This window comes from Panthera uncia, chromosome F2 (genome assembly GCF_023721935.1).
Source record: "Panthera uncia isolate 11264 chromosome F2, Puncia_PCG_1.0, whole genome shotgun sequence".
NCBI lineage: Eukaryota > Metazoa > Chordata > Mammalia > Carnivora > Felidae > Panthera > Panthera uncia.
In genome coordinates this window covers 896,179-909,881 of record NC_064812.1, presented here as the reverse complement: position 1 = coordinate 909,881, position 13,703 = coordinate 896,179, and the positions used below count along the sequence as shown (strand labels likewise).

Genomic DNA, 13,703 nt, shown 5'->3' with positions numbered 1-13,703 from the left:
GGGGGGGGCGCGCGGCCCGGCCGGCGCTCAGACTCTCGGGAGACGGCGGCGGCGGCCCCGCATCCCGCCCAGCCCGCTCGCCCGCCGCTGTGCCGCAGCCGGAACGGCTGCCGCTGCCCGCCGGACTGCCCCGCCGACAACCGCCGGCCGCCGCGCAGCCCGCCGGGAAGCCGAGGCCCGCCCTCGCCGCCCATCGCCGCCGGGAACTGCAACCCCCACAAGGCCCCGCGGTGTCGGCGCCTCCGAGAACCCGTAGCGGTCCCGCGCACAGCCTGTCGGGAAGCTCAGCTCCGGTGCCCGGGCGCGAAGCACGATGGGACTTGAAGTCCGCACAAGGACCGAGCTCGCGACGCTGGCCGAAGGCTTCCGGAGGTTCCGCCCGGGCCCTTCCCTGGGGTGGGTCCCGCGACCACTGGCTCAGCCAGCCGCCCCTCCCACCGGGACCTGGGCTCCCTCGGGGCAAGGCGACCAGCGGAGCCGGCGCTCCACTTCCGGGCCGACTTCGTCCCGGGGCGTGAGGTGCCCCGTGCCAGTCTTCCGGCACTAAACCGGCACAGGCGATGCCAGGACCGCGGAGCAGGAGAGCCCCACTCTGTACGGGGGCTGCTCAGGGCAGGATGTAACCAAGCAGGCCTTGACGAGCACTGCAAACGCCTTCCTCCCCTGTTCTCCAGCAGGCCTGAATTCAAGGCCCCCTCTGCCCATCCCTTCCCCCCGGCTGACTTCCGGGAGACAATAAGCACAGGACCACTGTTACACAGGGACTTTTGGGGCCAACAGCATCTGCACCTTTATCCCCACGCTGGGTGGCTAGGCCTGAGACACCAACAAATCACTCTATAAAACCCAGAGGAAACAAGGAGCAAGTGCAAGTCCAGGGAATAGGGCCAAGGTCACGCAGAAAGGTCACTGTTATCAAAACGCTCCTGGTCATACACTTCAGCCACCACCTTGCGGCCAGCAAACCAGCGCCCATTGAGGGCCTGGATGGCCTTGTGAGTCTCGGAGGCTATGGAAAACTCCACAAAAATCTTGACGATGATCTCTGCGTCCTCCTCCTCGCCCTGCTTCTCCTGGTATATGATGACACGGTTCACAGCACCAAACTTGCCACACTCCTCGGTCACCTCCCCCTCCAGGTCATCGTCGATGTCCTTGGGGTCCACCATGTTACGCAGAACCATCACCGTGGACTGTGCAGGGGAGGGGACAGCTGAGAGCTATGGCTGGCTGGGTCACCCTGCCCCACCCACCCCAGTGGCCCCGGATGCCCACCTCCTGCTTTCGGAGCAGCTTCTGCATCACCATGTGGCGGGCACTACTACCGGAGATGCTCATGTGCTCCTGCTCGCTGAGCATCTCTGGCCGCTCCGACTCAGGGAAGAGCTCCTCCTCCTCCTTCTCCTTCTTGGGCTCCAGGAGACCCAGCGTCGGGGGGCTGGCCAGGATGGGGTTCACCACTCCCACAGAGGGGATGGTGACCGGAATGGGAGGCCGGGCTGGGGTCACACCTGCAGCAAACCCACCAGGTCCACTGGTCACTCCCCCGTCTCTGCCCTTCCCAGAAAGGAGTGTAGCACCACCTACCCAGGCCTGAACCATGGCCTGTCCTGGCCACAGAGGGCTATGCGCAGAGGGGCAGGAGAAGAAGGGAGGCCCTGACCCACCCAGGCTCACCTGTGATGACTCCTGGCGCCTGGGCAGCCATGACAGCCTGGGGCAAAGCCCCCAGAGGTTGGGCCAGAGTCAGTGCAGGGGACACCAGTCCAGGAGTGGCCAGGGTACCCAGCACCGCTGCTCCAGCCACTGCTTCCTGCAACTCAGAAAGCCACCACACTCAGTCCCCGATCTGGCTGCCTCCACTCAAGACCACCCAAAGAGCCAATCCCCAAAGGATGAGGGAGAGAGGCGCTGTCACCCACAAATGAACCACACAACTGCACCAGCCCTCACCTGAGCTGTGATCTTGGCTGTGGCTGCAGCTGCGGCCACGGCAGCAGCAGGTGGGAGGCCTCCGGGTGTGGCAGGTGTGAGCAGGGGCATGGGGGGTGTGACAGCCTTGCCCACCCGCAAGTACTGGCCACCCAGATCAAACAGGTTCATGGAAGACACGGCATCCTGGGATGACTGGGCCTTCTCATACTCTGCAGGGCAGAGGCAGCAGTGAGGGTTAGCCCCAGTGCCAGGTGGGCCCCACCCTCACCTCCGTCTCCCCAAACTCACCAATGAACCCATAACCCTTGTGCTTGCCAGTTGTGGGGTCCCGGGCCAGTGTGCAAGATTTGATCTTGCCAAAGGCCTCAAATACGCTCTTGATGTCATCGTCGGAAAGATCCTGGTGCACAGAAGCCACGTAGATGCGGTTGAAAGCTCGCGCCTCCTCAGCCAGCTGGTCTATGATAGGCTGGGCCTGCCCTATATTGCTGGGTCTGCCCACCTGGGAGAGAGGCAGGGGACAAAGAGTCCCCAGTCAGCCCAGGCCTGGCCACTTCGGGCTGCTCTGCGTCTCCCAGGGGACTGAAACTAGAGCACACCCGACGTCCCGGCCCCGAGGCCCACCTCCTTGGCCCCTACCTTGATGTTCCTGCCTCCTAGCATCACTGAGTTCATCTGCTCCAAGGCGAGCTGCGCAGCTTCTGGGACCTCGTACTCCACAAAGGCAAAGCCCTGGACACGTGAATGTGCCTGTCGTTAGGCCAACAGGGCCTGGGGTGGGGGGTGGGGCGGGGTGGGGAGGGGCAGACTAAATCTCACCTTGTGCTTCATGGTGACGGAGTCCCAGGACATGTCAATGCTCTTGATGGGTCCGAAGGGAGCAAAAGCCTGGCGAATGGTGTCCTCCCCAAGCTCATAGTAGATGGAACCCACGTAGACCCGACACATGATGGCCAGCGCCCGCTGCCGCTGAGCTGCCATCTGGAGCAGGACACAAGGGGAGAGAGAGCCACTGGCTTGTGAGGGGGTTGCAAGAGGCTGGGCAGCCCACTCCCCTCCTGGCCCACCTACCCAGCTCCGCTGTGGGGAGAGCTCCCCACACGGCAACAAGGTGCAGGCTCAGCTCCTGCAGTCAGGGGAGCAGGGGTCAACAGGACCCTACCCCCAGGAAGGAAGGCCAGGCCCAAAGGCAGGACACGGACGCACCCCGGCCCATCCAGGTCCTGGGCAGACTGGCAGCAAAGCTGACAAGCGGCTGGGAGGCAGGGCTGCACGCCCTCCCACCCTGCCCACCTTCCAGTCTGGGGGCCAGGTACCCCAAGCTGGGCTAGAAGATCCTCCCAGGGTCCTGGTCAAGTGCTCTAGCAGAAGAGGGAAGGGGAAGCCATCCAAGCTTCAGGGACCCACTGGTGTGGAGGCAAGAGAGGGGGCAGAAGACAGGGCAGCTACTGCCCAGAAGAGAGCCCAGGGGAGGAGGTCAGGAGCCCAGATGGGGGCTCCCTGCAGAGACAAAGGGCAGCTGCTCATGCAGGGCCAACTCAGGTGGGGGCTTAGCATTTGGCAAGCCCCCCAGTGTGTTGAACACCTGACAAAAAAGGGCTGGCTGGAGCTCACCCCTGCAGCCCCAAGGCCCCGCCCCCAGGAATGTCAGAAGGTGGCAGAGCTGCCAAAAAGAGAAGCCCCAGGGCTCCTTGGAGCAGGGAGGGAACAGGCCCAGCGGGCCCAGGACTCTGCTTGGGCAGACGCTGCCTCTGCGCCGCCGGGGCAAGCTTGGGCCCAGGGACCTCCCCATGCCCCTCAGGGACGGGGTTCCCACCCCCGCCACCTCACACGTGACGTGCCAGGCAGGGGGGTTCCCAGAGCCATATGCAGTGGGCGGCCAGGAGCTGGGCCCCGGGGAAGACATCAGAGGCCCAGGGCAGGCAAAGAAGATGGGATCCTGGCTCTAGTCCCTCCATAAACACGGGCTCCCCTCACCCTCAAAAGGCTCCCCATAACCAGAGGCTAGTTTCCCTCTTTAGACACCAACCGGCCTCTTATGTAGACCAGACCTCCCCCTCCCTCAAAGAGGAGCCTGAAAATCAGATCCATGTGTTCCCCCAACTAGGAATTTCCCCCCAAATGGGACTGCCCTTCTCAAACTGGGCTCCTGACAAGTCGGCCTCAGGCCCCTGCAGAGACCAAGGACCAGCAAAGGTGGAACTACGTCCCCTCTCGCACCAGACACCCCACACATACACCATCTACCCCTCAGGTCAAAACCCCCCAAGATAACAGCACATCTCCTCTCCAGGGTGGGCTTCCCAACAGTAGGTGGGCCAAGAGCCCTCCTCCCTGACGTCTCCCCATAGACAGACACTCCTCAGCGAGGACGTCGGGTCTGTCTGGCCCTCGACAGGGCCACATCTCCCCTGTGAGAGCAGCACACCCAGGGATGACCCCCAGGGGATGGAGCAGTGTCTCTTTCCCAGACTCCTCCGCCCACGGCAGCCAAGGCCACAGCCACCGCCTCTGCCTCCTCCCTGGCCCACTCTGGGCTCAGCCCCTGCCTGCTCCCTGGCTGCATGGCCTCTACCCCTTGCTGACAGCCAGGCCCAGAGGACCAAATTCTTGCCCTTCCCTCTCCTGCTTGCTTGGGACCCCCCAGCCCCCCGCCCCATCCATCCATCCTCCCTCCAGGGTCTGATGGGGCCGGGAGTTAGGACTCGTCTCTCCTCGGGGGCCTGACCCCAACCCAGGAGCCCGGGCAGCCTGGAGACCGGCAGAGCTGAAGGCCCAGGCGCTGCGCCTCGTGCGTGCAGGCGACATGGGTGAAGGTGGGCCTGGCATGGGCAGCTGCCCTCCTGGCCTGCTGCCCTCCGCAGTTACCTGGCCGGTTAGTTTTAAGGCGGGACCTCAGAGCAGATGGAGGCCTCCCCAGGGGCGGTCCCGGGTGGGTGCCCGCCCACACCACTGGCCCCGCCACGCCTGGCGCTCTGCTGCGCTCGTCCCGAGCTGGCGGGCAGGGCCGGCTAGGGGAGCAAGGTCCCCAGCACGCGGGCTGCACTGCCCCCCTCTAGCCCTGACTAAGGACATGAGCCCCGGAAGAAGTGAGCATTTCTATTGACCGATTGCAAAGGTGAGAGAGGATCTCCAAAGCCCATTGTCACTGCTGCCATCTGAAAGACAGTAAAGACAGAGTTCAGTCTGTTGGAGCCGAGCAGTCTCCCGCTCTTGTCACACCTCACGCAGACAGCGGCAAGGCCCGGAGTCCCCGCCCTGCCAGGGAGGCCCGCCTGCCTTCCCAAACTGCCGGCCAACTGGCCAGCCGCCGGCACCTGCCCAGGGGGGGCCTCAGAGCCCCAGGTGCCCCGCCCCGCAGCCTGGCCGGCGGGGCAGAAGGAAGGGAGGGGGAGGAGGGGGGGAGGGGGAGGAGGAGAAGGAGGAGAAGGAAGAGGAGGAGGGTGCGGACGGAACAAGGTGAAGAGCCAGGGCGTCTCCTGGCAGTGTGGATATCTGAGGGCCGGGCAGGGGGGCAAGGGGCTCGAGGCCCAGGCACCAGTCAGCCTCTCCCTGGCCTCTTCCCCACAGCCACTGCGGCTTCCCGTCACAGGGCCAGAACAGGGCCCTGTTGGAAGTGCTCCCAGCCTGTCCTCTCCGTCCCAGACCCCAGTCCGGGTGGTCTGGGCTCACTGCAGGGGTCGGGGCCTGACACCTCTGATCCGAGGCCGTGGGGGGTGGGGAGGAACGCCCCTACATGCTGCACCCTCAACCGGGCGCAGAGGCGACCCGAGGCAACGCTTTCAAGTCCGAGAGGAGGAGCCAACTCAGGGTGCGGGGCAGGGCTACAGAGAAGGGCGGGAAGGGGCCGCGGGCACTCAGCAGATGGGTAAGGCTGGGCCACTCGTGCCTCGCGGAGAAGCCTGGGCGTCCCAAGAACGAGTCCTTGAGAAAAAGAACCGCGACACCTCGCGGGGACGGCCACAGGCACAGGAGGAGGAAGAGAAGGAAGAGGAGGTGGGTGGCGGGGAGGGGCGGGCGAGGCTCCCGGCCCGGGCGGGCGGGGCCGGCCTCAGGCGGAGCCAGCACCGAGGCCGGAGGGCGGGGCGCGGGCGGCTCACCTGCAGGTTGGTGAGCTGCTGTTGCTGGTGCGCGATGGTCTGCTTCACCAGCACGCTCTTGATGCTCTGCTCCATGGCATACTTCTTGGCCTGCGGGAGAAGGCGGTGAGGAGCACTGGGGGGCCCGGCCTGCGGGAGATGCACTTTCCTCCGCCACCTGCTCCCCGCCCCCGCTGTGCCCTGGTTCCCCAGCAGGTACGCTCTCACCTTCTGGAGGGCCTCTTGCTGCTCGGGCGTCAGAGGAGGCAGTCCCAGCTTCGCGGTTGTGTTCTGCCCGTTCTCCATCTTGATGGAGTCCGTCCCCTGGTAGTGGGGAGCGGGAAATCATTAAGAATAAGCTCAAGGCCACCCCACGTGGCCCCAGGAACCCCACCCCACCTGCCTCCCCCTACACCTGCACGTGGCCTCGGGCCCAGTCCGTTCCCAGGGACAGACAGCTCCTAGTCACGGGCGGTCTCTGGCCTGGCCTAGATATGCGTCTGCCCCTCCGCCATCCCTGTGCCTGTCCCTAGTCCGCCCTCTCCCAAGACTCCTGAGCAGGACACACGCTGAGGAAGGCAGGTACGTCGGGGCCCGTGGACAACCCTGAACAGTTTTGGGGCCCAGGCCACAATGGCCTCCTCACGAGATACCGAGACAGGCAGCGAGTAGTAAGAGGGGCCCATCCCTTGGAGCAAGCCCGACCCCAGAACCTCAGGCCCACACGGTGCAAGAAAGCTGGCCTTAGCCATCCCTTATAAGGAAGAGGGGCCATGGTTCTCTGGATGTGCTGGGACTCCTCATTCCCGGACTGCCTGTCACCCACCTCTGCCCTCCACACCGCCCCACAGACCCAGCCATGGTCACAGACTCAGCTTTCCTGATTGGGTGGAGTACCAGGGACCACTCAAGGAGCAAGTGTGGGAAAGGGCCTCCCTCCCAGCATACCTTCAGGCAGCGCCCCATCCCCTATCCCTGCACACTGTTGAAAACCTGGACTTGCTCTCCCAGGCCACCACAGCCCCAAGGAGGACTCCAGTCTCCTGGGAAGAGAAGCCAGGAGCAGACCAGCCACAGAAGAAAAGTGGACCTGCCAGCACCCTAGCCAGGTGAGCATGGGGACCAGGAGACATTTTGGGGAGGTGGGGGGGTGGGGGGAGCAGGCACAGCCTGCTGCAGACCAGAGCGAATGCAGCTAGGATTAAGGTTACATTCTTTCTGCCAAAATACATTTCTAAGCTGTGTGCAGGCGAAAGAATACAGTTCTGTGAGCAAGAAAAAAACCACAGCCATCAGACCAAAGAGTACGTGTCTCAGGAGTCAGACCACACCTGCCTGCCCAGGAGCTCAGAGGGCCTGGGGCTACCCCAGCAACCACAAGGATAGACCACCACCAGCCCCCTCCAGAGGGGATGCTCTGCAGCTCCCAGCACAGCCTTGGGAGGGACAGCAGAGGAGACAGACAGACCCCCAGCGCAGGCATGATGAGCAAGGACATCAGAGGAAGCAGGAAGGGGCCAGCTGACCCAACCCCCAGGAATCCCCATCCTGACCAGCCCAAGAATTAGGTTTCCAGCACAGGATCAAAGGGCAGAAGGGGCCTGGAGGTCCCTACTCTGGCGACCCAGTCTGGCCCAGAGGCTTGTCCTCTCTACCCTCCCGGCTGGCCCCAAGCCAGGTTCTCCTTAGTGAGACAAAGGCAAGAGTGCCAGGGGCTGTGACTCTAGAGCAGGCTGTCACCATGGTAACCAATGCCAACCCCCTTTCAGCCCCTTAGAAACTTTTCAATCTCCTCTTTGTCTTGGTAAACAAAAGGCCCTTCTCTCATCAATCAGGGCAGGGGAGGGCTGGCTAGATGGACACCCTGGCCCCTCTGCCCATCTGCTTCAGCCCCCATAACTTCCCAGGATCCAAGCCGCATATCACGGCCAAACGTCCCCTGAGTGTGTGGGGGCCCGCAGGAGGGTTCCACTCCAGCCGGCCCCCAGGCCACCTTGTTGAGCCCCCACTGGAACCCGCTGGGGGCAGGCGCTGCCATGGAGAAGCACAAAGAACCCTACTGCCCAGGGACAAGGACTGGCTCCACCTCCCATAGGACAAGCTCCTGAGGACAAAGAAACCGGAGCAGGACGAGATCTGCCCCGACCCACTCTGAAGTCTGGCCTGAGTCCCATGCAGACCCCGTGCTCTGACTTACACATGTTCTGCTTCGCTGTTTTATCTAAATTCGAGGTCTGAAGTGAAAATCTCTGTTTCTGGCTCTTAACACCCATCACACTCTGAAAGGGCACATCTGCCCTCTTCTAGGACACCCGTGGCGAAGGGCGTGCACTCGCTCTGGGTCAGCCCCCAGCTAACCATCATCACTATCTGCCCGACGTCTGAAGACACGAGGCTGTGACCCACCACAAAAGCAGGGCAGATGCTAAGGGGAGAGCCAGGCCTGAGGCCGGGTGGTGAGGGGACAAGACAGGTGCCTGCACCCAGAAGGTAGAGAAGAGTCCCTAGAGCTCCTCCCACCCCACCCCCACCTCTCTAGGCCCAGGGACACGCAGGCAGGCAGGCGGGCGGGCGGGCGGGCGGGCAGGCAGGCGGGCAGGCGGGCAGGCCTGAGGGCAAGGACGGTTAAGGTCAGTACCTGTGGAGGTTTCCATTTGTCTCCCGCTGCCACCACTGCCGCCGCCGCCGCTGCCGCCGCCGCCGCCGGCTCGGACCCCCCTCCTTGCTGGCCATTGACCTGCTGCAGGCAGGAAAGAGATGTTGTAACGGACAGTTATAAGACCCACCCACCCCGGCCCTCTCTCCCCTTCCCTAGCTAAAGGCCAAGTGTCCATGGACGAGAAAGAGAGGCAGCAGAGGCACAGGACAAGACCAGCTCTGGCTTGGCCCCTGAGCATCCGACAGTGTCCCACTCCACCCCACACCGCCCATTCCTCCAGGACACCTGCAGCTGATCAGGGTCCTGGCAAAAGGGGCTGGCCTGTCAGAGTCTAGGGCAGCCCAGAGTTGGCAATGAGTCACCAGGAAAGGACAGGACAGAGGATAAGAGCTCCTGCCCCATGTCGAGGAAAGGCATCCTTCCCTAGGTCTAAAACTGCCCTCTGGCCACACAGCTGAGGTCTTAAAGATCAGTTCCTTTCCTGCCGGCAGGCTGGGCCAGGCCACAAGGGATGACAGGGGGCACAGCTGGCCATCCCCCACATCCCCCCCTGAGGCAGACAGCGGAACCTCTCTAGCTGCCTGCACACACGTCTGGGCCGGCCCCATGGCTCAGCATCAGTCCCAGTGCCTTCCACAGGCTCTGGCCAAGCCCACACCCCAAACCCTTCCTGAAGACACCTCTGAGGAGGGCTGTTCTCCGAATAACAGGCTCTGGTACGTGGTCTGCACACACAAGCCTCCCTTCCCCCGCAGTCAAACTGTCTGGGGCTGTCTAACTGCAGGGAGGGCAGCCGAGAGCTTGGCCATACTCCACACCCAGAGGGGCATGGAGCCACTGCCAGGCAGAGATAGCCCAAAGGAGAGAACAGCTCTCAACTCAGCTCAGCAGGAGCAAAGACAGGCCACAGGCAGGAGGCAGCAACGATGGGGGCTGGGGGACTTGGTGGAAGGGCCCGGAGATCTACTCCACCTTCTCAGGCCACACAGCGGGAAATGAGAGCAGAACACACTTTCCCCACTCCCAGCTCACAAGACCCACAGACATCTAGGAACACAGGGGACAACCACGCTTACCCTGGGAGCCCTGTGCACAAAGCCAGAGGCTGGGATGACTTGGTCAGAGCTCGTCTCAGGCCCTCTAGCTCCAAAGAAGACGGCAACACAAGCCTGTCTGTGCTGGACACACGGCCAGTGGGCACAGGAGCTGTGGCTAACCCAGCCCTGCGCCTTGCCCAGAGCTGCACCACTCAGTTGCTGAGCTCAGCACCACTGCTACTTAGAAACGATGCCCCACAGAGAGCCAAAGGATGGGGGACCCTTGTGGCAAGGCCCCACCGACTGGGCGTATGGCAGCTGGGGTCAGGGTCCATGTCTGGCTTGCCTCAAGCACCCTGGCACCCCCAGGAGCACATCTGGAGCCGAGGCTGCCCTCTCGAGGCTCACAGCAAGAGCTGACTTCAGGTCTGCGAAAGCAATCCAGCACCTAGGCCTGTGAACAGAGCCAACCCAAGGGCACATTTATCAACGACTTCTTGCTCTCCCAAACTAATATAATAGCCAACATAGGAAACAGGCCATTGCTGAAGGTAGTACACGACTCAGAAGAGACTTCTCAGGAACAGTCAGGCCGGCAGGGGAGACCACAAGGAACATGCCACCACCTCCTCGGACACCAAGGAGCTAGTCCCACAGAGCCCACGGTTCTGCTAAGAAAGCTTGGAGAAAACTGCTGTTTATGATCACAGATGGCCACGTGCTGTCACCCTCTGGCAATGAAAACAGGCGGCTTTGCAGTCACAAAGCTCCCTGTCATCAGGCAGCAGTGCCTCAAAGGGTGAGAAGTCCCCTCTGGGAGGCAGTGCGGCCCTGTGATTCTGGGCCCCAAACTCCAGCACTGCCACTGCTCACCGGCCTAGGCTCAAGACGAGTACTTCCATCAGAAATGCCAGAGAATTTAAAGTAATTACTTAACGTGTCCAAGACTCGGCCTCTTCAGGCCTGTGTCCCGGGGCTGGCAAGCAGGTTCAGTGAGTCACCCCGTGTAAAGTACTCAAGGCTCTCCCGGCACAGAGCAAGCAGCTCTAGGTCTTAGCCATTATCAGCACTGGTACAACACCCAGCGTCAAATCCCCAGAGCAGAGCCACTGCGGGACGCCCTCCGTCTACCAGACGGCTGGGCTCTGTGCTGGGCACTTTGCAGCAAAAACCAGGCAGGTGGCACCTACATAAGAAGACTGCTGTAGTTCACGAGCACAAGAAGAAACCACCAAGCGAGCGCAGGATGCGAAGAAAGGCACCGAGGGTGCTCCGCTGAGGCAGCCAGGGAAGGCCGATGAGGTAGGTGCGGACCATCTTCAGAAGGAGAAGAAAGCACCGGTGCCCACAGGGAAGGGAGAGGGTCTGGCGCCCCTGCCGCATAGACGGAGACCAAGAGGAATGGCTCCAAGTGGGAGTGAGCCCAGTGGTCACAGGTAGGGAAGAACGGAGTGATAAGTCACAGACACACGATGCCACCAGAAGACCACGCCCCTAACGAGAAGGGGCCGTGGCCTGTTTCTGCAGCCAACAGGTGGAAGGCACAGAAGGGACAAGCGGCACTTCCGCATCTTCCTGTGTCCTTCCCTAGTGATCGCTGTCAGCCAAATTCGGTGCCACTCTATCCCCACGTCCCACGAGAGCTGAAGCCACATCTCAGGACAGCACCTGTGCTGCTCAGCATGCACGGACCACGGGACAGAACAGGCTCTCACTATGCCCGACCAAGACAGAACACAGGCTGTCTAGAGAGCCACCCACTGGAAAGGTCAGAAGAGGAACGTGTCAGACCACAGCCTGGACCTCACTCCCAGAATCTGACGTGAGCCTGAGACTGTACGGTTTTCGGACGCCCACCAACGTATGTACGTGTCAACCTCTTGAGAGAATTCAAATGAGCAACAAACACCCCTACGGAAAACCTCGGTTTGCGGGACTCAGACTCACTGCCCGTGGCCACCTCTACCGTGAGGTCACCTCTGTCTGGCACCACGCCACGGCGCAACTGAGCCCAACTCATCCCTCAGGGTCCGTGAGTGCAGGGCGCTGCCAGCTCCAGCCTCCAGCGAGGCCAGCGCTCGGTGTCCATGCTGCCGCTGCAGGAGGCTTGAGGGAAACCAGGCACCCACTCTTCACTGGCTTCTCCTCCTCCACATTCCACACTTTCCCAGGAGTCTGGGTCCTCGTCTCCAAGCCTCCCTCTCCTTCGCTGTCCAATTCTAACCACTGTCCGGGACAGTCGCCAAGTCCTCTATCTCCGTCTCTTTTCTAACTTCCTCTCAGGCAGGTCGTTTGCTCCTGTGGTTTCAACAGGGAGCGGGACGCGGTAGAAAGAGGACAGTAAAGTTAGCAAGGTCGGAGAATCACACGCTGGGCTCCCCTCACAAGCTGGGGCCTCCCCCCACCCCCCAGCCTGTTCCTGTCCCAGTGACTCCCAGTGACATAGGTCCAGCCTCCCTCATGGGTGTCGGCCCCCAGCAGAGGGCCTGGCCAAGATCTAGTTCTAACCTAAGTCCACTCCCTGACCTCAGGTGTCTTCCCCATCAGTCCAGCGTCCAGCCACCTGCAACAGGTGCCTTCTCTGACAGACCTCACCATGTCACCGTGGGTATGGATTAGGGGCGGGGGGGAAGGTAAATAAAGCAACGGAATGATGTTGTGCAAGGTCCAGAACAGTCATTTAAACCGAACAGGAAGAAAAAAGGGTCAAGGGAGACTTCACCATGAAGTGTGGTGTATGTAAGCGTTCTCCATCAATGCTAATCGCTCCAGGTGACTGAAAGGTAGGTGAGCACTGAGCAGGGGAGGGAGAGGCTCCTTCCGCTGGATGTCCACACCACCCTGAGCACAGGTCCCTCGAGCTCACAGTATACATGGGCCCCGTGGGTGGCAACTGGTCCTCAGGGTCCACCAGACCCCAGAAGGGGGCCGGGACTACGTCTAGTTGCCCACTGTGCCCCCAAGTGCTCGGACAGAGCCTGGGGCAAAGAAACTGCTCAAGAAACGTGATGCGAGAGCACATTCTCTCCTTCCTGAATAAGGAAGCCGGGATGGAGTCCCTGTTAGCTGGTAACCACTTCCCGCGGAGCATCAGCGGAGAGCAGCAGAGTCGCAGCTGTGGATGCAAGGAGCCAAGGCCACCACCCTTCCCACCGGGCCAAGATGCCTTCCTACAGGCCCTGCACGCCTGGCGGCTCGTTCCCACGGACAGGAGGAGACGCCATCACTGCCAGGAGCCCCGCAGTCAAGCCCCGGCCACAGGCGCACCCGTCGGCAGAAGGGTACGACAGCCGCCCGGCTCCGCCCTGAGGCTGCGACTCGGCGGCGCGACCCGAGGCCGCTCGCGCAGGCCCGGCCGGCCGCCCCCCCGACCGGGCCGCCCTGGGCGCGCCTCACGGCCCCCAGACTCCGACCGCCGGAAGCTGTAGCCCGCGAGCCGGAAGCTGCGGCCGCGGGCCCGGCCCCGCCTCGCGCCCGCCCCCGCCCCCGCCTCGCAGAACCGAGAGCCGCAGGGGCCCGGGAGCTACCGCTGCGTCCCCAAGAGGCCTTCGGCGCCCTGGCCCGGCCGACGGCCCACTCCCGCCGACCGAGCGGCAGCCTGCGCTCACCGGCGGCTCACTTACGAGAGCTATGGTCGCCGTCGCCATCTTGCGTCCGTCGCGGCCGCCGCGCGCGCCACACGCTCCTGCTCCCTCCGCGGTCTCGCGCGATCTGGTTTGCCAGCGGATGCGCCCGGAGAAGGGGGGAAGTCTCGCGACAAAAGGCCCCTTCGCCCTCGACGAGGGAAGACAGAGGAATGAGCTTCCGGTGTGGGGAGGGAGCGTTAAGGGCCCGAAGAGGAGCCGGCGGACGGGGCGGGGCCGGGGCCGTGTGGGCGGGGCCGGCGGCGCGCACCTCTTTCCCGGTTGCCTCACACATCTTGTCTTTCGCAGCGCTTACCCTTCGCCGGCGGAGGGCCGTCCAGGCTCAGTGTGTCTGTTAGCCCCTCGCTTC

The 13,703-nt window shown here is 62.8% G+C and overlaps 2 protein-coding genes and 1 long non-coding RNA gene across 9 annotated transcripts in view; 1 reads left to right on the top strand and 2 right to left on the bottom strand.

Moving 5' to 3' along the window:
- The window catches only part of SCRIB (scribble planar cell polarity protein), a 28,123-nt gene extending 27,929 nt beyond the window's left edge, over positions 1-194 (bottom strand). The window contains 1 exon segment of the mRNA XM_049633728.1: positions 69-194. Within this exon segment, the coding sequence (XP_049489685.1) occupies positions 69-194 (126 nt within the window).
- Positions 195-765: 571 nt separating this feature from the next.
- On the bottom strand, positions 766-13,517 carry PUF60 (poly(U) binding splicing factor 60). Of its 7 annotated transcripts, none has more exons than XM_049632795.1 (12): positions 13,319-13,517; positions 8,653-8,754; positions 6,243-6,338; positions 6,036-6,125; positions 5,043-5,093; positions 2,755-2,916; positions 2,575-2,667; positions 2,224-2,437; positions 1,954-2,144; positions 1,678-1,813; positions 1,276-1,511; positions 766-1,193 (listed from the first exon to the last, which is right to left on the bottom strand). In XM_049632795.1, exons 1-12 carry the CDS (start codon positions 13,355-13,357, stop codon positions 894-896), a joined length of 1,710 nt encoding a protein of 569 aa, XP_049488752.1. In that variant the 5' UTR covers positions 13,358-13,517; the 3' UTR covers positions 766-893. The 7 variants fall into 7 exon arrangements, with proteins under 7 accessions (XP_049488752.1, XP_049488746.1, XP_049488748.1 ...); XM_049632789.1 differs by having other exon boundaries at positions 13,334-13,437; XM_049632791.1 differs by having other exon boundaries at positions 8,653-8,751; positions 13,334-13,434.
- LOC125924328 (uncharacterized) lies at positions 6,335-8,240 on the top strand. The gene is made up of 3 exons (XR_007458352.1): positions 6,335-6,596; positions 7,026-7,123; positions 7,922-8,240. It is a non-coding gene; the product is annotated as an uncharacterized LOC125924328 (long non-coding RNA).
- Positions 13,518-13,703: the final 186 nt, after the last annotated feature.

What these genes read in the sequence shown, in the direction of transcription:
- PUF60 (XM_049632795.1), bottom strand. Translation starts at nt 13,357, where the DNA reads ATGGCGACGGCGACCATAGCTCTCGTAAGTGAGCCGCCG. An exon ending in ACAAATGGAAACCTCCACAG is followed by an intron (nt 6,339 to 8,652) that starts GTACTGACCTTA and finishes CCCCACTACCAG; the next exon opens with GGGACGGACTCCATCAAGAT. An exon ending in AGCTGCTCCGAAAGCAGGAG is followed by an intron (nt 1,194 to 1,275) that starts GTGGGCATCCGG and finishes TCCCCTGCACAG; the next exon opens with TCCACGGTGATGGTTCTGCG.